The following is a 27,083-nucleotide window of genomic DNA, read 5'->3' as shown; positions in this document are numbered from 1 at the left end:
AAGAAATCATCTGACTTTGTTTTGCTAACCAAAATAAATAAATGCAGTTGAAAAAATTTCATAGTTGACCATAATGTTTTGGGGTCATATTCAGCCCATCTGGAACAACATCTGCTGTTTTATGCAATTATAATTTACTGCGTTGAGTATTGGGATTAATGAAGTCGCGAGTGAGTGGAGCAGTCTCAGCCAACAGAGTAGTTGAGATAATTGATGTGAATGTGAGATAATCCCAGCAGCAATAAAAAAGAGAAACCCCTTTTAGAACAGGCGTGAAACTCCATCCATTAGATGGAAATTATTTCATGATGTCAAATAGCAGCCTCAGGATATAATACAAGTGCAATTTGTGCATAAGTGCACCTTTGGCAACTGAAATGAAATCCAAAAATTGTTTTTTTTTTTCCCTCCATCATCGGACAATCCCAACTGGGTAATTAACAGATTGAGTCCTTGTTTTTTGAAGAAGAATTTTTCCACATACTCATATTTCCATTTTTTGTTTGCACGTAAAAATAAGTAAATAAATAGCAAATGGCCAAAGAGCGGCTCATATTTTCAAAATACACTCAATGATCAGAGGAGCAAGAGGTCCTGCCAAAGATTGTGTCAATGGAAGCAAGATCAATCCCTGCTGCTGCTTAATCTTCAAGTAAAAAATGAAACCGCTTTGAAAGTGTGAATCAAAATCCTGAAAGGAAGCCCTACCTCTGTTCTACAGCACTCTTGAGGAGATCATTCTCATTCTTCAGCAGGACAGCCTCTGGTCCCACATGAAAAATCTTCTCATCGTCGGTGCCGTTCATGCTGGAAGCTTGGTTTATTGATGGCGTTTCACGTCCAGACTCCTGGTGGGTGGAGAGGGGATTATTCATGATTTAGGCGCTTTTACGTGAGTGGGCTACCTGCAGCTTTCTCAGGTTTGATAACCTGTCAAAACTTCAAATACACTCAATGTGAAATATACAGAAGAGAAGACATTTCTTTCCTCTCAACCACGAGAGAGAGAGAGAAAGGGCCGTTGCCATCAACAGAACAGTTAACATGAAATAACAAAATACGGGAATACAACACAACACATAAGGCAGTAGTAGTAACCACCTTTCCTGGATACACTTTGTTGACTGTTATGGCCTAGTGCAGCTAGTTGTGAGTATACAGTATTCATTTTGTGGTATCATGACTTTTCAACATCGCAATTCAAACAATGTTGATTTCCGCATCCGGCAGTGTCTGAAATAACGGCTGCCCAGATGCCGGGGGCGTGCAACTTTTACGTCGGGCGTACCACTTACAGAACGTCTCCGCCCAGTTGGCTGACAACTTTTCCAAGAAAAAAAAAATGAAAGATTTTTTTTCAAATTAAACGTTTGCTTTATTCAATAAAGCAAATGTTTGAACGAAGATTTCAAAATCGGAATAAATAAATCTTTGTTCGTTTTGGAAATTTCTGAATTTCGATTCGTTTATCAATTTGCATACTCGGCACGGCAGCCAATCAGAAGCCTGCTTTCTGCTTTCGGACTTTCCTGAGCGTTATAGGAGATGCCAGTGTGACGTCGTTTGTTATGATCACGTCATCGGCCGCTAACTTCCGGGAGGCTGATAGCCAAGTAAACACAACAGTTGTCAGCGAGTGCGATCATTGTTTTGTAAGCTTATGCCTTTCATTTTCGGTTTTGATGAATGAAAGTCTTCGCGTTTTAGTACGATGGTGATATTGTGTGTGGTTGTTGGCTGTACACACCGTTTTGTGAAAGGATACGGGTTAAAATTTAACCGAATACCGATCGCTGAAGGAAGAAAACAAACCGGTTCGTTTGGTAATTTGCATACTCGGCACGGCAGCCAATCGGTGCTTCGGACTTTCCCGAGCGTTATAAGGTCGTGCATTTGCATATTATTTTCCAAAGTAGACACACAGAACCTCAGCCCAAGAAGAAAGACTCAAAAGAAGCTAACAAAATTTATGACGCTACAAAACGTAAACGTACATTATCCCGTGACTGTAACGTGTCCTTGAGAGTTTTGAAAGGCGCTTAGAAATTAAATGTATCATTATGTTTATTAGAAGCATCGTGGAAAGAAGAGGCTTGTAGCCGACGATGCAAAGCAAACATTGCATTGGACAACTGTAGCAAAATCATCAGCAACGGATATTTACGATAAATTAAGCAAGGGACCATTTGTGGTAGGTACATCCATAATAATCGATGAGAAGGTTTCTTCAGCCGTCATCTGAAGAAACTCATCGATGGAACACTGCTATACGACAGAGCTTACACAGACGTACATCCTTAATAAATAAAAAACATCCTTAATACTTTGCAACAATGTTTTTTTTTGGCGTTTAGTTGTCCTTTTGTGTTTCAAGTTGTGAAAAATGGGGCAGGCAACTTTATGGCCGGGCAGGGAACTTTTCAGAGTTGTCTGCCCTGGTGTCCGGTAACTTTTTGTCACGAGTTTCAGACACTGCATCCGGTTCTGCTTTCAATAATAGTAGTATGTTATAGTATAAGAGTGAGGCATTACCTGGGTGTGATTAGCCAGCACCTCCGCCTTCTCCTGAGATTTGTCTCTTGCCATTTTGGCTGCCTCTTTGACTTCCTGGAACTTCTCTGCAAACTGCAAATGATGGGAATGAGTTCTAGGCAACGCATGGCGGTGAAGTTGAACACTTTAAGCCTTGTTTTAGCCAAGCACAACAGTCCCGTTGGTGTGACAGGTTGTAAATTATCGTATTTCCTATTTTGGTTACATTCGCGTAGTTCTATTGGTTTACAAATGATATATATCGAAAATGTTTATTTAAACATGGAACGCCTGCTTCGGTTCGTGTTTCGTGTCGGACCGATTTAGATCGTTGGACCGGAAATTGTTGTGCGCGTACGTTTGCATTAGATCGGGGCATTCGAAGTAAACCACTGTTGAGTCAAGACGTATCACATTGCTTGTCTTGTGGTTTTTTCCTGGATCCCACAACACCGTATCTCCCTTACTATAGTGGAGAGCGCAACATTTTGGAGGCACCGCTGGGATATTTGCGTTCGAGTGTTGTCTACTCGCCGTGGGTAGAAGCTCGCGCCGAATATCCCCAATCAACCCAGTCGGAGTGGCGTCGCCGTTTACTGGTTTGTTTCTACATGTGCTCTCGTTGCATCTCTGTGCGTACAGCCACCACTAGAGGGCACTGGAAGACTTTGAAGTGAATCCGGCCAGCTGAACTGCGTCTACCCTCTCGAAAATGGCGTTAGAGGAATTACAGTTGGACATCAAAGGCAAGTTATTTGGACTGAATTTTCAACAGTTGTCAGAGTTATGTGCTGAAATCCAAATATCTGGACTGGAAAGAGAGCAACTTACAGGAAAGACTCGAGGCCAACTAATTAATATTGTGTCAACCTACATTGAAAGAGCTGAATTAGAGCTAGAAGATGAAGGAATGTCAGATTTGCTACGTGTAAAGGACTTGATTGAAAGTATAAAAGATTTTGAACTAGGAATAGCCAAACCAAGTGAGAAAGGTCGGGATGCAGTGCGAAAGAGAAGCATAGTGCCCCCAGACACTGCCCCCTGGCGCAAAGATTTCAAAATATCTGGACAAATAGGTGAACTCGGACAAAAAGATAAACTCACATTTCCTAATTTGGTCAGACAGATAGAAAGTGGGCTCAGTAAAGGCTACCAGGGGGATGAGATCATTGATGCAGTGGTTCGTGCCATAACACCAGGTCTGCAGTTGAGAAGCTACCTCGAAGGGAAAGAAAATCTCACCCTACCTTCTTTACGAAGGATTCTCCGATCTCACTATCAAGAGAGAGGAGCCACTGAATTGTACAAGCAGCTCTCATCGGAAGTGCAGACTAATAAAGAGTCCCCACAGAAATTTCTACTGCGTGCGATGGATCTTCGTCAAAGGATTCTTTCTGCATCTCAAGAGGCTGAATCAGGGGTGAAGTATGATCCCACGTTGGTCCAGAGTTTATTCCTGCACACAGTTCTGACGGGGTTACAGAGTGACAATGTAAAGAGTGACATGCAACCTTTCCTCCTGCTAACCACCACATCAGATGAAGTACTGTTAGAAAAATTAAACATGGCATGTGCAAATGAAAAAGAGCGACAGGAAAAAAAGAAAAATGCTGCTGCACGGGTGACAACGCTGAACACTGTCCAGTTAGATGACACACCAGTCCCGATTGGGAAGAAGACAGTCTTAAAGCAGAATACTTTTACTGTGCCGAATGAACTCCTTTCAGAGATCAAAGAGATGAGGTCAGAGATGATGCTGTTAAAAGAGCTGCGTGCAGAAGTGTCCCAGATCAAAGAGACTATTCAGAAACCAACAGCCACTTCTCAGCCCACCAGCGGAGGACCTGAACGCCTGCCTGACCACTACCCTGAACAGGTCGCCTTCACTCCACCTTCACAATATCAGGTAGATCCACCAGCCAGGCACTACTACACCCAGCACTCCCCATCAGCTCTTCAGCAGTACCACCCAGCACCAGGCCCCAGGTCGATGAGGGGGGCAGCACAGTTCCAGCAGCGGTTCGCCCCTCAGCAGTACTACATGCCCCGTCGCCCTCAGCCCAGGTGTTATTCTTGTATTCAGACAGGTGAAGAATATTGTCCGCACTGTTTTAAATGTGGAAGTAGTGAACATTTCAGAGCAGGCTGCAGAGCACAGAACTCAGCTAGGAACCATGCTTTAAACTAGAAAGGGTTACCCCAGTGGGACATGGTGTGACCACAGAGACAGATAGGTCCCAGCGTTACAGTGGTGCTATGAAAATGGAATGTAAGCCCCATACATGTGGCCGCGTTCAGAAGAGATATAAGCAGTCATTTGTCGAGCGTACAGATAAGAAACAGTGTGGCAAATTACCTTCGGTCAGGGAGTTAGTGGGGAAGAAATGTCTTATTCGGTGCTTTTTGGGTAACAAAAGGGTTGAAGCACTCTGGGACTCGGGGTCCCAGGTGTGTGCTGTAGATGAGTTATGGAAACAAACGAACTTACCTGACGTGTCATTGAAAAATGTGAATGAGCTTATTGACCCTGATAACACTCTCAATATTGTGGCAGCTAATGGAACGGATATGCCTTATGTAGGATGGCTTGAGATACCATTTAAACTTGGTGCTAATGATCCAGGGCTACTTGTACCAGTATTAGTACTAAAAGGTGACCAGCAACAGTGTCCTATCATAGGGTTTAATGTCATTGAGCGTCTTGTGTTAGATAGCCTCTCTAATGAGTCACAAACAGGGGATACAGAAAAGCTCTTGAAATCGGTTAGACTAGCTTTTCCCCACCTTAAGCGCAATAAAGCTGCCACTTTCATAAAAGCAGTTAGTCTGGGACAAGCACATGAGTACCGTGTAAAAACAACAAATGAGAGATTCACTATAGCCAGGCATAGCTCACTTATTATTCCATGCAAAGTACAGGCTAAGCCCTTTAAGGAAGATGTTACATTGGTTTTTGAGCCAAGTGAAAACCCACAGTGGCCAGATGGCCTCGAGCTTTGTGACTCGTTGGTCTCAGTAAAGGCAGGTTCCATCCCTAGGATAGTTGTTAGTGTCCAGAACCCTACTAATCATGATATTAGGTTTCCAGTAAAGACTATTATTGGTACAGTGCAGTCAGTAGGGTCTGTCTACCCAGCTAACATATTTAAAAGGGACCTTCCTTCAGCGGTTGTCAATGAGGTCCATGTCCAGAATACCACCATCGCTCTCAGTGAGCAGTGGGACCCCCCAATTGACCTTTCTCATTTGGACGAAGATAAAAGAAAGACCGTTCAGCAGATGTTGAGAGAGGAATCGGCATCATTTTCAAAATCGGACGACGACATAGGGTGTGTGGAAAACCTACAAATGGACATTTTGTTGAAAGACACTGAGCCCGTTTCAAAGACATATATGTCTGTCCCAAAGCCAATGTACAGAGAGGTGAAAGATTATTTACAGGACTTGATAGCGCAGGGGTGGGTGGAAAAGTCCACTTCCTCCTACTCATCCCCTGTCGTCTGTGTCAGGAAAAAAGATGGTACACTGCGCTTATGTATTGATTACAGAGAGCTGAACCGGAAAACACACCCTGACCGGCACCCCATCCCACGGGTACAGGACGTGGTGGATACCCTTGGGGGTAACACCATCTTCTCGCTGCTGGACCAAGGCAAAGCATACCACCAGGGGTTCATGTCCAAAGGGAGCCGACACCTGACTGCCTTCGTGACCCCTTGGGGCCTTTATGAATGGATTCGAATTCCGTTTGGACTCATGAATGCACCAGCAGCGTTCCAGCGGTGTATGGAACAATGTCTGGAGGGGTTACGGGACGAAATATGTGTCCCCTATCTTGATGACATTCTTGTTTTCAGCGGGACATTTGACAACCACGTTGAGGACGTCAGACGAGTGTTGCGACGTCTCAGGGAAAATGGAATAAAACTCAAAGCCCGAAAGTGTGACCTCTTCAAGCCGGAAGTGAGGTACCTCGGCAGGATTGTCTCTGCTGAGGGGAGCCGAATGGACCCGGCAGATACAGCAGCAGTGCGTGCCCTGAAAAACAAGCAGCCAGGCACTGTCGGTGAGCTTCGAGCCATTTTGGGACTATTAAGCTATTATAGGCAATACATCAAAGATTTCTCTTGTATCGCTAGTCCCTTGTATGATTTGCTTAAAGCCCCTCTGAATGTTGAGACTCAGCAGCATCAAAGACAAAAATGGAAAGTGAGACATAACAGTGTGTCTTCCAACACACGTATTGAGTGGAGTGATGAGCATCAGTCAGTGTTAGAGCAGCTAATAGACTGTTTAGTTCAACCACCAGTTTTAGGTTTTCCTGACTTCGCGCATCCTTTCATTTTGCATACAGATGCCTCTAACCGGGGTTTAGGTGCTGTGTTGTACCAAAGACAAAATGGCAAACTTCGCGTGATAGCCTATGGCTCTCGGACATTAACTGCAGCTGAGAAGAATTATAATTTACACTCGGGCAAGTTGGAATTTTTGGCGCTTAAGTGGGCGATCACAGACAAGTTTCGTGATTATTTGTACTATGCACCATTCTTCACTGTGTATAGTGACAATAATCCACTCACGTATGTACTGTCGACTGCTAAGTTAAATGCAACTGGGTGCAGGTGGGTCGCAGAACTTTCTGATTTTAATTTTACTGTTAAATATCGTCCCGGTAAGGAAAATGTTGATGCAGACAGTTTATCTAGGATGCCCCTTGATATGGTAACATATATGGAAGGATGTACAAAAGAAATGTCGTATGATGCTGTGAGTGCTGCCGTACAAGCGGTTGACCAACAGAACGAGTCTAGTGCAGCTTGGTCTATGGGAATCTCAGCTATGTGTGCCGAGGTGTCACTAAACACACCGATAGCCCCATTGACTGTTGGACAGATCAAGCTAGATCAAGAGACTGACCCCATTATAGGACATATTATTAGATACAAACTGGCGGAGACGAAACCGCTAGGTACTGAACTAAGAAAGCATTGTCCTCAAGTTGTTTGTCTTGTGAGGGAATGGGACAAGCTACACTTTAATGACAGAGGTGTTTTGTACAGAAAAACGGCAAACAGAACCCAACTACTGCTTCCTGAAAAACACAAGGTGACAGTGTTAAAAGAGCTGCATGATGAAATGGGCCACCATGGTGTAGAAAGGACTCTTTCCCTTGTAAGGGATCGTTTTTACTGGCCCTTTATGCAAAAAGAAATAGAGGACTATGTACTGAGAGAGTGTGTGTGCCTAAAACACAAAAAGCCCAACCGTGAGACCAGAGCCCCTCTCACTAATATTGTGACTACTCAGCCTTTTGAACTTGTCTCCGTTGACTTTTTGCATCTTGACAAATGTAAGGGTGGTTATGAATACGTGCTTGTGCTAGTAGACCATTTTACACGTTTCGCTCAAGTTTATGCTACAACGTCCAAATCTGGCAAAACAGCGGCAAACAAAATCTTTAATGACTATGCTTTAAAGTTTGGGTTCCCCCTTCGAATTCACCATGATCAGGGTGGTGAATTTGAAAATCAACTTTTTGCTCAACTGAAGGAATATTGTGGGGTTGCGGGTTCAAGGACAACCCCCTACCATCCACAGGGAAATGGACAAGTTGAACGATTTAATCGAACACTGATCCAGATGTTAAAGACACTGACAGAGAAACAAAAGAGTAACTGGAAAGACTCACTAAACAAACTCGTTTATGCTTACAACTGTACCAAAAGTGAGGTGACAGGGTTCTCACCTTTTTACTTACTTTATGGACGTTCACCACGTTTGCCAGTTGATATGTTGTTTAGTTTGAATCCAGACTCGAACCAGGGTGAAACCAACCAGAAGGACTATGTGAAGAAGTGGAAACAGGGCATGGAGGAAGCGTATGCGATCACGCAAGAAAATAACAACAAAACTGCTGCCAGGAGTAAGAGACTATATGACAGTAAACTAAAGTATTCTACCCTGTTGCCCGGTGATCGTGTTCTGGTTCGAAACTTAACCCCACGTGGAGGTTCAGGCAAACTGAGAAACCACTGGGAGGATGTTGTTCATACAGTGGTTCGTCAAGTCAGCCAAGACATTCCAGTTTATGAGCTGAAACCTGAGAGGGGGAAGGGCAGATCTAGGATACTCCACCGCAATCTCTTGCTGCCATGTGATCATTTGCCATTAGAGACTTCACTACAGTCCCAGTCCAAGGAAAAGTCCACTCGGCAACGACCGAACAAGATGCCGGAAATGGATCCGGAAGAGGATGATGAGGAGGATGAGTATTATCCAGTGTTGCATCGCCAGAGCACCCGACCAGACTCACCAGAACCGCGGGACGTGAGCTTTGTGGAGACAACCCACCATGATGACAATCAACTGGGGAATGAACTGCCGGGGACGGAGCCGGGAGCTGCGGAAGTTGACCAATCTCAGGAGGGCAACATTGGTCCGGAAAATGATCCACCTGTGACAGTGTGTCCCCCTTTTCCCCAGCCACCCCCCAGTAATCCTGATATTGGGGGAAATCAACGGCCACGACGAGAACACAGGAGACCCAAGGTATTCACGTATGATCGCCTTGGTTCGCCATCTTGCTACAATGTAGGGACAGTACCATATCATGGTGAACAGACAATGCCTTGGATGTATGGCGCACACCCCTATTATACCACGAAATACTACAGAAATGGTTAATCGACACTTCGGTTTAATAGAACAGTGAGATGGAAACAAGAAGACCCCGATGAGCCCTGTATAAGTAAAACGGAATGTATGAAAAGAGTTCCAGTCTGTGAATTGTTGATTGTTATAATGTAAACAGAATGTATGAAAAGAGTTCCAGTCTGTAAACTGTTCATTATTATAGTTCATATTTGGATGCAGTTCATAATACCGTGCGTCATTGTTTTGGGCACGTCGTCCAGCGTATTTATGTATTTACTAGTACATATGTTGGGGACAACATCTATTTTGAGGGGGAGTATGTGACAGGTTGTAAATTATCGTATTTCCTATTTTGGTTACATTCGCGTAGTTCTATTGGTTTACAAATGATATATATCGAAAATGTTTATTTAAACATGGAACGCCTGCTTCGGTTCGTGTTTCGTGTCGGACCGATTTAGATCGTTGGACCGGAAATTGTTGTGCGCGTACGTTTGCATTAGATCGGGGCATTCGAAGTAAACCACTGTTGAGTCAAGACGTATCACATTGCTTGTCTTGTGGTTTTTTCCTGGATCCCACAACACCGTATCTCCCTTACTATAGTGGAGAGCGCAACATTGGCAGTTTTTGCATTTCGGTCCTGTCACGTTTCGGTTTGCGATCAATGGGCCGCGCCTGCAACTGCACATGTGTTGGTCGTTTTAATCGGTGACAGCTAAAAGGTCTCCCAGCACCATTTCGGGTCGGGTCTGGTTTGTTTCGCCTTGTCATGTTTTATGTATGCTTTTGTTTGCTACTTTGGACCTTTTTGGTCTGCTGACTGTTGTTTGAAATTTTGTTCCTGCTAACTTTATTGAATACAATTTGTCAATAACACCCTGCTCCTCTCCTCCTGCCTGCTTTTTTTGGAGTCCACCACCAGCACCTTGCAAATCGTGACATGTTCTCGTCAGTTGTGAAGGGCACCAAATCCGTCCGACCCACAGGGTCGGACAAAAACAGCAACACTGTACTTGTTGAGTGACATGCTAAGTTCATTTATTGGCGAGAAACAAAACTGTCTTTTGGGATGAATTTACAAAATAGTATTTTCAAATAACAAAGCTAAAATTTCCTGTGATAATAAACAACCGTATGCCCACTAAAGTCTGAAATGCAGGATATCCAGCATTGTTTATTTTGACGCCTCTCTTTTTGCTGAATACATTAAGGGGTTCCATTATGTTGCTAGTATAATGTCACACTTTCTACATAATTAATACACCATCTCACCTACATACCCTTTGGTAGATAATATGACACACCACCCCCAACAAACCATCCAGAGGAGAACTAGACGGCAATGCTTAGTGGAAATGGGACCATTTGGTCGCAATGTTTTTATGGTACATTCATTCATTGATAAGCTGTGTGTGATTGTGAACACCATTACCTTAGCAAGCTGCTGCTCTGAGTTGAAGCCTAAACCGAACACAGTGTTGGCCCTGCTGTCTGCCCACTGGCCAAACTTCTGTGACGTCTTTGTGAACATCATGTTGGGTGTGATCGTGCTGTTGATGATAACCTGAGGAAAAAAAGACACATGAAACTCTCTGTGAGGACACGATTAGTCTCATGAGTTTCAATTACTCAATTTACAATCTGCCAACGGAGTAAAAAAACTCCAGCGCGCTCACCCGTAAATGTGCCAATTCAGCAATTCATTATTTGACCTACAAAAGACCGGATTGCCAACGCACAAACCTTCAAATTATACGACATTGTCTGCTTGTTCCAGGACTGTCACCTGTTGCAGAGATGTAGTAAATCGGGTGCTGTCTGCACCCAAGAGCATAAAGCCACTATAGTAGATCTCATACTTAAAACTCTGCATGACCAGGTTGGAGTGAATTATACTGTCAGATGGATGTAAACAAAAGCAGTCACTTGAAAGAAGTCACATGAACTCAAATTTGCCTGACTATAAAGATCCACTTATCTCAACAATTAGAAGCAACTGAAGATGGCTAAATTACTGGGCAGTCCTTGTTTCATAGCAACCTGACGGTGGAGACAGTGCTTGAGAATACAAATCTGACAGATGTGTGTCCTTTTCAACAACGCAAAATATCCATTTCGAACGGCTTGAAGTACACGGACCCCCCAAAAAAATCCTAGAAAGAAAAACCTTGAGAATAAGAATACGGGTAGTATTGTAAAAAGGTTCATCTCATGAAAAAAAAATGATGACCTAATTTTCTCAAAATAGTTTCCTGAATGGCACTTCTTCCAAAAGAGCTAAGTGGAACATTTGTTAAAAGATGGGTGTGCGATAGGAAACTTTAATGTTCATACATAGTGGAAAACTAGGCTGCTGCAAGATAGAAGCGGCAACCCTCACCAACTTAGATTCCCCAAGTATTATCTTAAAACTAAGATGTGGATGGTTAAGGCCTACCATTGGCAAGTTTAAAAAGCATGGTTCGATTATTATGAAGCTGAAGATAAGAGTAGAACCCATAATTTCATTATTGAGAAAAATGCGTGCGCATTGCTTGTTTCCACTTACTGTATCATCATAATACCCATTAAGGGTTCTGTAGGTGGTATGAATGTGCATGCAAGACAGCAATTAAGCGAGTAGGCAAGTGGGAGAGCGTGACAGAGGGAGGGGGAGTGCAGTGACATGGGCAGCTGTGGGGGTGGACAGCCAGTCCTGTATCAAATGCAACACAGGAAGTCCAAATTAAAGTGCCGCTGGCCAGTAACTTGAGAGTGCATTTCAAACTACGAGTCTCCTTGAGTAGCCTCTGTAGAAATGTGTTCCATATCTGAATATGTATGGGCGGAATTGGCATAATCAGACGAAGTAATATTGTAAATGAGATGTCGAACAAAGAGGGTGCATTTTAGGGATTTTGAGATTTAGAGTATTTCAGATTATATAACACTAGTACCATTACTAAACCCCGTGGGATGCCAACCCCAATGTCTAGTTATTGTGACTTGTATCCATCGCAAACTGTTGCCTAGTCTCCAAGTAATTCTTTACCAAATTCAAAACTTGCTCAAATAATAAATCATCACGCAATTGTGTGGTAATTTTCACTTGAGAGCTAGCAACGTGGGGAATAATAAGATGCATTGAAAATTCCCCACAATCAATCCACCCAATTTCTATGCTGCTTAGTCTCATTTGGGTCCCCAGTGACCTGCAGCCTATCTGGTGACCTGACCTGGACTGCTCACCAGCCAATAATTATATTGTAGTAAATTCAACATGGGATCATAAAGTTGATAGAATTGAAATTATATTTGAATTTTCTTCTATTTGAAGGATTTATTATGCTAGCATCTTTATTCCTGGAAGGTGTCGTGGTTTGAATAAATTGGGTAGCAAAAGTAAAGTTGTATACAGTACTGTGATCAGCTTATATGAGCACACATCTGGGCAAAAAGGAGTCAGAAGGGCTTGGAATGCATTTCTGGTTGCTCTGTCATCATTGGTGAGCCGCCTGGTTCTCTGAGTGAGCCAATATATGCTGACAGTTTGTCACAGGTAGGGCATACAGCGCCAAAAACTATTGTCCTGGACAGACATAGTTTGTTCATAAGAAGTATGCAAACTAGAGGTGTTTTTCTCACAAATTCCTCAATACTTTACAAAGTGCTTTTTTTGAGAAGACGCACTGCACTTTTGCTGACCTGAACTGAAACAATGACAAAACTGGGTGTTTTCTGCAACCAGATGGAGAGCAAAAGATGTCCTTTTTTGTACTTTCCAAAGAAAAATAGAATAAAAAATAAATGAATTCACCAAAACCCGTGGGCAAGAAGGAGATGGCATCATTAATGGTTGTACAGACAAGATTGTAATGTTAGGGAGACGACAAAAGAGGAAGCCTAAGTGGGAGAGCGCAGAAAGGAGGTCTGACCTTGGGGAAGTATTGGCGATAACATAATGCAATCAGAAATGAATGCAGCTTTATGCTCTTTCTCTGGATACAAATAAATACATTTCTTAAGCGCCTGCAAGATAAAAATAAGCCAGTGTGGTCTGGGAGTCGCCAGCTATCTTCTGTCAGTTCTGCGTGATGACATAACCTGATGAGTGTTGCCTCGCTGGCTTCAAGCAGTGGGAGTCACTTGACAAAACATTGCTTTGCAAAAATACACAAATAACTCACATTCCTGCTTCTAAAGAGATTTTCACCAAAGAATGGTGTGAAAATCCTATAGTTACATTGCACAAGGACTTTCTTTGCAACGATACAAATCTTTGTGCAAAAAGTTCATATGGGATAACATTTCCTCCTAAACCTTCAGCTGTTGGGTTAGTTATTCCGCCAGTCATCCCCGCAGACCTTGTTTAGATTTTGCTCCTGTTTCGTTACAACTGCTCTGTGACCGTGCTTGCACAATCACTGACAAGAAATCAAAGGGCTAAAAATGATCGCATGACAATATCTGCCTTTTCACAAGAAGAGGATCTTATTGCCATGGAAACATAATCTACACTTTCAACAAAATGTGAAACGGTGGTGTTGTGAATATAAATATTTGTACAATTTAAATGGTGTATATTATTACCCATAATCCCAATATTGACTCTGCCTTCAATTACAACATGGGTAAGCATTTTTATGTCAGACTTGCAATGTAACACATCATTTGAGGAGCTCTTTAATGAAGCTTATTTTAAATGTCCATGACAGACAGTTGCTACTATTCTGTTTTGAAACGGAAATCCGAACAGTTAAAAAACACGTCACTCTAATACACATTTTAAGCAAAATTGTAAACAGTATAGCATACAGGAAAGTATTTAACCTCCTCTTTTATCCCAAAGTCATGACCCATCTGGAATGAAATATGGAGTGAAAGCAGTTGGCTATATTTATATTTGCACTTAGATATGCTGATATTTTGTCATATACAGTGATCCCTCGATACTTTGTGGTTTCATTCACTCATTCACTGTCATTACCAAATTCATTCGGGAATTGAAAAGCATGACGTGGAGCGTCATTCACGATTTTGTTCGGGTTTTGGTTTTTCTGTTGGGGAGGGGGGTTGCCGATAAAGTGCTGGTCAGACCTCTGGCAATGTTTTTCCCTCCCACGAGTGGGCAGAATTTGTCTTTTGTACAGCCGCCCCCATTTCAAATTCAGATTACTCTAGAACAGTGGTTCGTAAACTGGGTTCGATCGAACACTAGGGGTTTGGTGAGACTGTGTCAGGGGTTCGGTGGTCCCGCCGCCACAGAGGTCCACCCCTCAGTCTAGTCTGCAGTTAGTGGGCACAGTCATTGAAAGAAGGGTTCGGTGAATGAGCATATGAAACTGGTGGGGTTTGGGGTCTGGTGGGGTTTACCTAGGAATGAACTCTTTTTTTCTGATGAAAGGAGAGTGTACGGTTTCTTATGCTGCATTGAATGTTTATGTAGTCCTAAAACTTAATATTCTATACATCCTGCAATTTGAGTGAAAATGACAAAAACCCTGGCACTGGAGTGAACACATTTTTGCACATCGTCTGGCAGTGAATTAGTTAATTGGTGACCATAATTTCATCTATTGCAGTTTTACTTCAACCTTTTCTTTAGTGGGGTTTTTTGCAATTTTTTTTCATTCAAAGTCGAACAGGCAAAGTTTGCTTGACAAAAAAACTAGACATTTGGAACGAGTTTGAAAATTCACTGACAGTGCGTGCGGGTGTGTGAACCCTGGTGGAAGTCTCATTCTCGGTTTCCATATATAGATATTTATCATTAAGAGTCAACACATATCTGATCCAAAAAGCTCTGGATTGGGGTGTGAAAAAAAAATCTTCTCTCATTTCTTAAAACAAATTTGGTTTTCATTGTGTGCTCGTCGCCATTTCCGGGCACACTCATACCTTTGATCCATCCACGCTGATGATGCGGTAGCTGTTACGTGTACTGTCATAAAAATAGGAGACAGTGACGGCTTGTTTGCTGGCAGGGACCCAGTTCTTCTTAGTATTTGGATCAATTTGGAAGACATGGGCCCTGGTGGTGTAGATTGGCTGCTCCCTGGGGGGTTGGGACAGAGAAGAGTGACAACTGTCAGCACCATGAGTGCAGTAACTTCGAACAAAAATGTGGTCTTATTGAGAGGCTTCCCTTCAAAATGTTAGCCAGATAGGGTCATAAAGCATCATGACAGCACGTGAAACCTGCAGGATCCCACACCATGATTCCAGAGAGACACGGCCAGGTGATAATGTAACACCACCAAAAATACTCCTGCCAACTCAAAGCTATTAGCACATTGAGTGGCAAAATGGCCACCATCTCTCATCTCTCATCTCATTTTCCGTACCGCTTATTCCTCATTAGGGTCGCGGGGGTTGCTGGAGCCTATCTCAGCTGTCTTCGGGCACGAGGCGGGGGACACCCTGAATTGGTTGCCAGCCAATCGCAGGGCACACACAGACATACAACAGTCACTCTCACACTCACACCTAGGGACAATTTGGAGTGTTCAATCTGCCTGCCATGCATGTTTTTGGAGTGTGGGAGGAAACCGGAGGACCCGGAGAAAACCCACGCAGGTCCGGGGAGAACATGCAAACTCCACACAGGGAGGCCGGACCGGGACGCGAACAGGCGACCTCTGCACTGTGAAGCCGTTGTGCTAACCACTCGACTACCGGGCCGCCCCAAAATGGCCACCATGAGATGGATAAATTGTGACATAGTTTTGCAAAGAAAATGTTTGCCTTGTTTTTGAAACTTGATTATTTTATGGAATTGTATAGTGCCTCTTACTAGTGCAGCGTGTTCGACCGGAAACAAATTCCTTGTGTGTTCTACATACTTGGCAATAAAGATGATTCTGATTCTGATTGATCTCCACTTTAAAAACAAAGACAAATTCTGTTCCTATTTTAGTTCAAAATATATTTGTGTCTTTGGTTACGTCGAAAATTATATTTGTAGAAGTATCAATTACTCATGTCTTCCCACTTTTTTTGCCAGCTGCACTATAACACACACACACACACACACACACACACACACACACACACACACACACACACACACACACACACACACACACACACACACACACACACACACACACACACACACACACACACACACACACACACACACACACACACACACACGAAGCAAAACACGTTTTCCTTAGTATATGTTTGACCAACATGGGGAAGAGTAGGACATTTACACACATACGTAGTTGATGACAAATGCAAGGTACAGGAAGTCTGTGCATCCAAACAACATATATATAACTTTTGTGGTTAATACACCGCATTACCCTAAAGTTTATCAGGATGAAACAACAAATGCATTCTGTTCTTGCAAGTCGTGTAAAGTTGCAATGAAAACCACATTTCCGTAACCAACTCTGTATTAAAATCAATGTTTGGTTCACAATTGGCACAGAATTCAAATACGTATAAGATATCGTGCTGGTTCAAAAAAAATGCAGTCAGGGACAGAAATTCATGAGCTAATAAATATTTTATTTGCACAAGGATTATAATTCTCACAGAAATCAAAGCCTAATGAATTCACAGTCGCCATTTGAACCTAATCTTCTTCCTGATCTGGTTTAAAACAACAAAACCTGTTCTACAGGTCACTGCTTCTGCCTTGCCTATACACGCGTGCACACATGCGCTGACCTTCTCAATGGCGATCTCAGGAGCCAGCTCACAGTGGCAAGTAAGGAGTAGTAAAAGGTCAATGCTGAACACATGGATGCACTCACAACCATCGGTTGACTCCAGTGATCTGCTTTTCTGAGATAAAGAGCATCAGCTTGATTGGTTTTAACGGGATGAAAGGGGAAGTATCAGTGTCATTTTAAAATTGAGGGAGACAGTGAATAGCCAGTGAATAGCCATCCATGTTTATTGGTGCTCACTAGGGTTTTAGGTGAACTGGTGTTGACCATATTTGACTTTAGTATGTTTGGCAAAGTTGTACAAAGTACAGTATAATCAGGTGCCTCAGTTGAAATAGCACCACGCGACAGCAGAAGAGCCATGATGATGCTCTTGTCAAAAAACACAAGTTTGGTGCAAATTCTATGTTTTATATTTCGCGTATATAAAGTACAGAGCGATGCAGTGGACATTGCATGGTCATCTTTGGGATGGATTTTCACCAGCAGGCTAAAATACACAAACTAAATTTGATAGAAGTGATATGATACACTTGGATTGCGATCCACTGGCTAGGGTCAGGATGTTGAGCATAGTTAAACATTTTGCCACACTATCAATAGAAACAGAAAATGCCCACAGCTCTCACTGCATGCGTCAGTACACCATCTTAAAAAAAAAAAAAAAAAAAGCATTTCAGCACAGATGGACAAAAACCACCACCAGAAAAATGTTTGTCCCACTAAAATGGCAGGTACGTTTTAGGAATATTTGGGATTTAATGAAAGTATGTCCTTATCCAGTTGACTGTAACATACAAACCATACCCTCGCCCTCTAATGCTTTAAATAATTTACAGATGGGTGTTTCTTCTTAGGGGGGGGGGGGGCATAATGAATGTTCACCTGTAACTTTCTTTCACAGTGGGGGTGGTTGAAAGTTAACAACATAGTTTGCATTCATGCCCACAAAATCTTTGTCGATTTGCACTCCACAATAACAACTGTTATTCAATCAAAAGGACTAATGAATGTTTTCTCCACAGTTGAGTTTTCTTCGTGTACCTAGTAGGAAAATAGGTAATTCCAGGTTTTCTTACACTTTGCTCATTAAAACTGAAGGTACCAACTCAATCAAAAACTGTTTTGTGAGAGTTGTTAAGACGTAGGTGATTTTTATTGGTCTTTTGAGCATTGATTCATCCTATTGGGCTTTGCTTCTCATCTGAGTATTCACGCAGTACGATTCACATTATTGCTGCAAGAGAGCATGATGCCGATACCAGTGGCACATGTGAAATGTGTCAGTCAAGCGATGATACTAGCAATGTCAACATAGGATGAATAAAATGTGTGTGCTTCGATGCTCCTTGATACATTGGTGTGAATGAGCTTGCAATATGTCATTATGGACAGTAACTGACATCATTTGAATGCTGCCACCAGAAAACAAAGATGAGTGAGGAGGTGGTTTCTGTGTAACATGCGTTGGACACATTATACTGTACCACCTGGTGAATGAGGCTACATCATTCACGATTGCACACTAAAAGTCAGACAAACGCTCAACGCTAGCTAGGAACACTTCAGAAATGACGATACAAGTCCATCTTACTTTGAACAGAGAGTTCTGGCAAATTTGAATTTGCATGGACAGAACTGAGTCACACATTGGTGGAAAATGGGAGTGAGTGGGAGTGCAGAGTTACAAGCAGTTGTTCTCTATTTACTACTGGTGCTGAACAATATTTTATTCATTATGACAGTATCTGGACATGTAGAAAATATGCACAACTCCAAAGTATGTTAGAGAGGAAGTTTAACCGAACTAATTTTAGATAGTTATCAAGAGTAAAGTGTGAAAAGTCTTTTGAATAATCTGAATTTCTGCAGAAATTAAATCATAAAATGTTATCTGATCTTCATTTTAAAGTCACAACAATCCAATCCGATTTATTTACTTGCATTAAGCACATCTTGAAAAACAGTACAGGACCAAAGTGCAATGCACGGCTGATATACAGTAGCACAAATAAAACTAATGCAGGGTGGAGAAACAGTTTACAAAAACGCAACAAAAATCACAAAACCGAATGGTTTTTGAAACAAGATTTAAATATGTACAAGGAGGGTGGCAGCTCGTCAAACCTGTAGCGGAAGCCCATTTTCGACTGCAAATTACTCATGACTATAGAATGGGGAAAAACAGAAACAAACTTCTTTGTATGGAGAAAGAAGAGACACTGCTCGTTCTTTATAGTGTTGTTGAACACAATATTTGGTGGTCAAGACACCTCAGTCAAAATGCTCTTTATACATATTGTTTGCTAGCAAGAAGGGTGTTTTGTGTGTGAGAGAGAGAGAGAGAGAGAGAGAGAGAGAGAGAGAGAGAGAGAGAGAGAGAGAGAGAGAGAGAGAGAGAGAGAGAGAGAGAGAGAGAGAGAGAGAGAGAGAGAGAGAGAGAGAGAGAGAGAGAGAGAGAGAGAGAGAGAGAGAGAGAGAGAGAGAGAGAGAGAGAGAGAGAGAGAGAGAGAGAGAGAGAGAGAGAGAGAGAGAGAGAGAGAGAGACAAGGTCACATTTACACTGAAGAATCCAAAACCACAACAAACAAACTCTTTTTGGAAGACGTTTCCGCTTCTAATTTCAAGGGGTTTAATAAGCTCATCAAATCGAGTGGGCTTTGATTTTTCTAACCATCAAGCACAGTGGTCAACTGAGGCTATGCATCACAGAGCCCGGCTTCATCTATGAGCTGCACTCAAGAGGACATGAGAAGTCTCCACCGAGTCACAGCATGGCAGCAGATGGCCTTCCATGCCTCAACCATCTGGCAAACAGACTCCCAATCCGCCTTCAGCCTGTCTTATTTAATTTACTCCTCTTTCTCTTAACACCACCCAGTGCAGCCACTTTCCTTCTACACCTTCCTGCCTGGCCTGCTTACTGACCAGTCAACGACGGTCCACACAGATTAGGTTGATGTAGTCTGCGCTCCTGGTGGGACAGCGAGAGACCTGGGGCCTCATCACATGTGAGCCTTATCAATGAATGTTAAGCCTTCAATTGTCAGTCTCTGGCCAACCAGAAGATTATCATCTATACCAGAGTTAGTGCAGTTCCCGGGAGGACTTACTTTAAATAGCAATATGCGTCGAGTATTGCTTTTGGCTTCTGTGAGTAAGAAAGTATTCCTTTATAACTCAGGTCCATTGCAATACACTTCCGCAAGCCAATACCTATGAGTAAGTGAAATGTAGTTAGAAGTATTAGAAAGCATACACTATCATCATAAAAAGGCATAAACCTCTGAACTTTTTAACCTGGAAAGTGGCAGTTAATTGTAAATTACACATGGGAATAAAATCAATTCAAATGTGTCAAGGTCAAGAGGGTAACGAAAGTTCACATGACGTACAAATTATTGATAATCTATGACCCCATTTAGTAGCAAATGGGCCCTGGCCAAGGGGGGCAAAACACAGACACCCAATTAAAAAAAGAAGAGAAAATAAAAGTGACCCCACATGTGGCTCTAAAGAATGGAAAGATCTATGTGGCCTTGTCAGATGTGTGCTGGCAGTGACGAAAAGCAGGCGAGCGTCACTGTGTTGGCGACAATGAATTGCAGCTGGCTCACGGCTGCACGTCCACAGGGACCAGTTTAATGACAACACCATGGACGACATTTCAAAGCATTTGGTTAATATGCAGACTTAATGAGAGGGAGCCACTGCTCTGGGACTCGCCTTTAAAATCAAAAATACCATCAGGGGAAACAGGTAGTGCAGCATTCCCTTTACATTACAAGAGCCAAATTCACTCTTTTTACAGTAACTGCCAATTAATGTCAATTGCTGTCTTTTGACAGACACACGCACACGCGCACAAGCACACAAATTACTATTAATGTATTCCCCCTCCTCCATACTGCAGATTCAAGGAAAAACAAATGCACGTATACATAACCTGAAAAAATGGTCTGTTGAAAATGATTTTGTCAAGTGCTTGTATGAAATCAAATCCTCTGGTTCCAGATAATTTTTTTAAACTAGACTACACTACAACAACATTTATTTCACAAATCCACTTGACGAAATAAAACTGAATAAATGCAATATATTTTTTCAGTAAATGCCTTAACCAGTATTTTCACAATGAGTGAAAATTTTAGAAATACCGCCATATAAATCCAAAGAGTAATTCAATGACACTAAACATAGTCCCACATTGATGCAGTGGAATTTTAAATCGATTGATACATTCTCCCTCTCTCTCTCTCCCTCTGAGAGAGAGAGAGAGAGAGAGAGAGAGAGAGAGAGAGAGAGAGAGAGAGAGAGAGAGAGAGAGAGAGAGAGAGAGAGAGAGAGAGAGAGAGAGAGAGAGAGAGAGAGAGAGAGAGAGAGAGAGAGAGAGAGAGAGAGAGAGAGAGAGAGAGAGAGAGAAGAGAGAGAGAGAGATGGATGGATGGATGGATGGATGGATGGATGGATGGATGGATAGACACATTTTAGCAGGAGGAGCAGCAGCAACATCGCTGATTGTTATTTATAAGTAAAAAAGATGCATATGGAAAGCAGTTGGAGCATTGATTCAATAGAGTTGACAGCCATCATTAAGTCTCAATTCAGGAGAAACACTGACGTATTGGGAATGTTTTCTTGCATCAATTGTATTATATCACTGGACACTCGAAGGATGACTGTCATGCTTGTCAGACAACAATGTTACTTGTGGGGCAAAGATGTGTACGTGTTGCACACAACTAATAATTACTCAAAGCCTTCATACTGGATAAATGGTTTGTAAATGTATTTGATAACCATTTTAAGGTATATTAGTATATTAGAATGTGCTTTGTCTTCAATAGCAATAATCGCAGAAGTACTATGACTAAGGTGCCCTAGTAGATCAGTTGTTTTACTAGTAAGACAAAAAATGTCCCCCTTACTGCATTTTGTTAGACATGTAGGCAAACTTGATCATATGTATACAACAGCCACGTTACTGCTACTAAGACAAAAATTAAAGACTGAAAAATAAATGCAATATTTTGGTGATTCTATCAATTCTGGAGCCTACAGGGGCAGGTGAAACATGTACTAGTCTTACTACTGCGGCATGGTAATTTACTAGTAAAGTTTCATTGCATAATTATAGCGGTATTAGCGGTTTATTATAAATTACTCATAAGAAAACCATTTTACTATTGTCCCACGGTCATTCCACCAGTGAATTAAATTGTCTGGTTTAGGACAAGTCATCCAATATCTGCACCTTAACCTGCAGATGGCATTAAGAAGATTGTGTTAATTGCGTAGAATTCAACTGGATAGTGGTAAATTACAAGCATCGATCTGGACAATTTGTAACCCGGAGACCGCATAAAGGAAAAATAATCTCGAGTGAACCACCGTGGGTGTCCACAACGACATCCATACTTAATTGCAACACCTACTCCCAGTGGGCAGCGCTGGGTGACACCATTACCGTAAGAGCACGTTTTATACATCCCGATTTACCGTGATCTGTGGCTAGTTTATACAACAATTCTGTGTCAATCGTACAAAATATATTTTAAACGACGTTGATATAGGCGCTAATTTGGGTAACAATCCATGTGGTGCGCTGTGGTGCATTTGTTTTACATGAAAGAGAGAAAACTAAAAGAAAAAAATATTTATTTTGAAGTACTAAAAATGAGAGCAAGTGTCGCGTTCAGTAAATCTGGATTGTAGAGTGTACTCACCCCATTGTAACGCTGTGATATTGGGGATCTGTGCGCTACAACGTGACGCGAGGCGAAGGTGACTGACTCAAAGTCCACCTTCAGAGATTAACGTTCTCGTTCAAACAAATCCTGTTGGATCGTAAAGGGAAAAAAATCTCCCAACACTTGTTTCTTTCGTTGAGGTTTCGTCAAGCTCTCCCTCCTCCAGCTCCTGTCAACCAAGTTTTCACTTGCGTTCCCCCTCGTCACGCAGGAGCGTCTCAATTTAAAAAAAAACATAAACATAATAAAAACAAAACCTCGCTGTCCTCTTCAAAGTGGCTACTGAATTAGTGGAGTTAATGTTGGCTTTCACCTGCCCGACTTTGTTCACTCCTCACCCTCTGCTCTCGAGTGAGTTGGCTTGAGTTCCACACGCGTCAACTAACAGCAGCAGCGACGCGGAGCGGTTTATACCTGTTTACACGCCCACATTTTTTTCCTTTTCCACATTAGCGTATGAGCGAAACGATTTTTAATTGGATACGTCCCATTTATGTCTAAAAGACTGTTATAAACAGCACAACAATTTAGAGTCGTAAATATTTCTAGATGTATGTATATATGTATGTACGTATTGATGGATGGATATATGGAAATCGTTAATATTGAAAACTGTTGTACTATTTTTAAAAACACAGGAATCATACCGAGTGTATGGTATATTTTTGCTACCTCCAACCCTTGCATATTCTGATACGTTGAAGTAAAGGACATGTGTTGTTCTAAAACACAAGTGTTTCCCACTTTACAGATTTAACAGCATACGAGCATAAGTTTGATTCTCCCGTGCACTTACATGGTTTCCAAGGACTTGGTGTCGCTTTCCACAAATATAACAATTTAATTGGATGTCATTCGAGAATAAATATGCCACCGTGCGCAATATTTACTCAGTGTATTTCGATATATTTTGCTTTGGTAATAATAACCAGATTGACGTTAACTTTCGTAGACATGTATGTGTGTATCGCGAAGTGGCAGGTGATCGAGACGCATCAAATGCACGTGCGAGTGCTCCACGGTCGGAACCTTTTTGATCCGGTTCGTTGTTTCAACTGGGAACAATTTCAGCGCCCTTCTATTTGTACACCGAACTTTATTGTTCGTTGGAATTCGTTGAGTATTTTCGTGGTGTGCTCAGGTATGTTTTCAGAAAGTGTAGTTAATAAATACTTGATTATTCATTTCTGCTCTGTTGGTTCCAGGTTTTGTGAGTATCGACATACACTGAGTCATGTCTCGTTATTATTATGCACGCGAGTTGTTGACGCTTTCTTTCATGCCAACACATAGCCAAGCAGGCTTAGCGTAGCAAATATAAACAGGGACGCCTTTTAAGCATGTAATCCGCGTCCGTGATATTCATAGGGGTCAATTTACTATTAGCCTATGCTCTTTTTCGCTTAGCGCGTAAACAATCCGCTGCACTTTGAAAAGGGGTTCAATATAACGACTGCCTAACCACCCCCGTCCCTCCCACAACTAGTGCCACTTTTTGCTGACTCGTAAGCAATGATACATTATTGGTAAACTACCGTGCTAATCTAGGAACAGATAGTAGGTCCAACTTGTAGGGGTGAGTCACAGGACAATGACAGGTTACTTGTGGTGAAGATGCAAAGTGAGGAACTAAGAAAAATGTTTTTAGATGGGGCAAATACTTTTGCATGGTACTGTACATGTAGAAGTAGCAATTTTCCTCATGCTAACCAGTCTCGCTCATTTCAGAATGTGTGACACTACAAAAAGACAACAACTTTCAGAGGATGAATTTACGAGCGCGTTTTCTTCCGAGGACCAAGAGCACCAGCAGTCTGTGAACAGCCCGGGTGATCCTCCTCCAATCACGGAAGACTGCAGAGATAATGGAGGAGGGAGCCATCAAGAAGGAAACACAAGGTAGAGTTGTGCAACCTATTGATAAACTATGTTTTCTTGGCCATATGGTGCTCCAAATTAAAAGACATACATATCAGTTACGGGTGCTATTTCTGTATCTAACATACACAAGACACATTGTATTATTAGACCCAGACATGGTAAAATATACTTGTTTAAAAAATACGGTAGCGTGCATGCATTGCCGTGGGTATCTTATCAGGATGCTCCTTTGACGTCTTCCCGGGGAGGTGTTTCAGGTATGTCCCACTGGGAGGGGGGCCTTGCTTGAGGTCAGCCAAAAACACCCTCCCAGTTGAGAAAAGGAAATCTGGGCTTCCCTGCTTAAGTTCCTGCCCTTGTAAACCAACCTCGAATAAGCAAAAGAGAATGATGATACTTTTATATGTCTATCCATTTCAATGTGTAACAATGAATAGAGAGAGGGGTATTTTGAGTTCTAAGCATGGTTACTGAACAAATGAAACTTTGTGTGTGTGTGTGTGTGTGTGTGTGTGTGTGTGTGTGTGTGTGTGTGTGTGTGTGTGTGTGTGTGTGTGTGTGTGTGTGTGTGTGTGTGTGTGTGTGTGTGTGTGTGTGTGTGTGTGTGTGCATATGCATGCATGTGCACGCGCGTGCATGTACCATCTTTGTTATATGTTGTGAAGTGTTGATGTTTATTAAAAAAACAACATGTTTTATAGATTTTAAAGGGCTTGATATCTGCTAATTTGGGCCCAATTATTATGAGGGACATTGAATTGTGCTCCAAAGCACCAACGTGTCTGCTCGGCGTATTATTATTGGGCTGTTGGTTCTAATGGCAAAGAGCTCCACGAGGACATGGTGTTTTGACCTTTTCTTCATCATGTATTATCTCCTTCATTCCAGAATGAGTGAAACCATGGAAGAACAACAAATATATGAGGAAATGTTCGCGCAAAGATTTTCCTCTGAGGATCAAGAATACCAGCGGTATGTGAACAGACCCGCTGATCCTCCTCCTATAGTTGAGGACTGGAGAGGTCGTGGCGGGAGAAACTATGAAGGAAGAGACAGAAGGTAAAGTTGGGGAAAATAATATATTTCGTAGATATTGTATGAAATGTCCATCATGACATTGTAGTGTACTATTCATATCCTAGATCAGGAGTGTGAAACTCATTTTTTGGATAGCGGTCCATTTCGGAGTTACGGCTTCCCTCGGCGGGCTGATGTAAAATCAACATTATTTCTTGCCCATTACAATTTGACATTTCGAACTCAGGAAGGATCATGACACATACACATGATCATGACACATACACATGATTTGCTCACCGCGGCCACATAAAATAATGTGGCCATGTCCTAGATTTTTATCACTTTGCATATCGTCTGTGTAAGCTCTCAGTCGTACAGGCGTGGTCCATCGATGAGAAGGTTTCTTCAGCAGTCATCTGTATTTCTTTGAAGGTGTCGAACGTTCCGCTTCTGATCCAAGAGGCAAAATTCAGACGTATTTCAAACCGATAAACACTTTAAGGCAAAAATTAGTGCATCCAAAAGATAGGCTGCCAAATGAAAAACAAAGTAATGTAGTTTATTCAATACATTGTAAACATGAACATCGTAAAGAGCAATACATTGGGGAGACTAAACAAATTCTCAAAAAAAACTGTGCATGCCTGACCGGATATATTTTTTTTTTTTTAAGGTTTTAAAAACAAGGTTGTTGCTTTCTTTGTTGACCTGTAGGTACCAGGACCGTCAACGAGGTCGTGACTGGGGAGAAGACCGCCCTGGTAGAGGAGAGCATTCCAGGCATCGGCAAGACAAAGGACAGTACAGAGGCTATGAGGGGTCTCGGTCAAACTACCATCACGGAAACTACTCGCATTATCATCAGCCTTATGACAGATACTGATCTCTACAATGAGGATTTCATCATTTGTATAAATGGCATTGTTGTATCTGTTAGTTTGTTTTATGTCTTGCCAGACTCATACAGTGTCAGGAATGTTTGTTTTCATCATGAATTTATGGTCTAAATATAAATTCCACCCATTAAAAAAAAATGGGAATACTTAAAAAAATATGCTGCTTGAAGAGGGCGCGGAGATTTATCTTGCCCGTTTTTATTGTATGCGAGTTTGTAAATCCGTGATGTGATTAGATGTTTTAGTCAAGATTGTAAGTGAACTATTTTAACCCCTGATCAAACATGACTTCAAATGAAATGAAGCGTATGGCTTTGTGCTGGTTTTCAATCTTGCCGAAGTTGCTCACGATAGACCATTTTCAATAAAGTGGTACTGTAACTTGATTTACCAGAGATGTTTATAAATTCCAAACCTTTTCTTGACTTTGTTTGGTAAGGCAATTTTTTAAAGCACACATTCAAGTGTGCAATTTTGGTCATCCAGACTATTTCATGTGCGACCACCAAAGAAGGGTGATTCAGTGAAAGCTGAGAATGGTTATGTGTGCGCAGTTCACCCAACCGGCATATATCAAATGATTCTGAATCAAATTTAGGATTGCTGACATTTCAATAACTAGTTTTGAGTGGTAGTTTCACACAAACTCTAAGTCACCATTTATAAGTCTGCATCTGTGCTGTCAC

The 27,083-nt window shown here is 41.9% G+C and overlaps 2 protein-coding genes across 3 annotated transcripts in view; one reads left to right on the top strand and one right to left on the bottom strand.

Annotated features, from left to right (window-relative positions):
• homer2 (homer scaffold protein 2) overlaps window positions 1-22,966 on the bottom strand; it is a 33,985-nt gene extending 11,019 nt beyond the window's left edge. The window contains exons 1-5 of one of the 2 annotated variants that reach the window (XM_088992321.1): window positions 22,577-22,966; window positions 15,067-15,223; window positions 10,622-10,753; window positions 2,533-2,625; window positions 709-848 (exon numbers count right to left, since the gene is read on the bottom strand). In XM_088992321.1, coding sequence (XP_088848447.1) covers window positions 709-848; window positions 2,533-2,625; window positions 10,622-10,753; window positions 15,067-15,223; window positions 22,577-22,581 — 527 coding nt within the window. In that variant the 5' untranslated portion in view covers window positions 22,582-22,966. The remainder of the gene's footprint in view (window positions 1-708; window positions 849-2,532; window positions 2,626-10,621; window positions 10,754-15,066; window positions 15,224-22,576) is intronic. The other variant, XM_088992322.1, reaches the window with a different exon arrangement.
• Window positions 22,967-23,662: 696 nt separating this feature from the next.
• Window positions 23,663-26,783, top strand: LOC148900527 (uncharacterized). The gene is made up of 4 exons (XM_088991294.1): window positions 23,663-23,741; window positions 24,329-24,499; window positions 25,370-25,540; window positions 26,216-26,783. The coding sequence occupies exons 2-4, from the start codon at window positions 24,330-24,332 to the stop codon at window positions 26,382-26,384; spliced, it is 510 nt and encodes a 169-aa protein (XP_088847420.1). The 5' UTR covers window positions 23,663-23,741; window position 24,329; the 3' UTR covers window positions 26,385-26,783.
• Window positions 26,784-27,083: the final 300 nt, after the last annotated feature.

Source organism: Hippocampus bargibanti, linkage group LG03 (genome assembly GCF_051943395.1).
Source record: "Hippocampus bargibanti isolate YZ-2025 linkage group LG03, ASM5194339v1, whole genome shotgun sequence".
Classification (NCBI taxonomy): domain Eukaryota; kingdom Metazoa; phylum Chordata; class Actinopteri; order Syngnathiformes; family Syngnathidae; genus Hippocampus; species Hippocampus bargibanti.
This window is presented reverse-complemented; position numbering and strand designations above follow the sequence as displayed.

Coding starts and splice junctions, on each gene's coding strand:
- LOC148900527 (XM_088991294.1), top strand. CDS start 24,330: ATGTGTGACACTACAAAAAGACAACAACTTTCAGAGGATGAATTTACG. Junction 24,500..25,369: donor CATCAAGAAGGAAACACAAG/GTAGAGTTGTGC, acceptor CCTTCATTCCAG/AATGAGTGAAACCATGGAAG. Junction 25,541..26,215: donor TATGAAGGAAGAGACAGAAG/GTAAAGTTGGGG, acceptor GTTGACCTGTAG/GTACCAGGACCGTCAACGAG.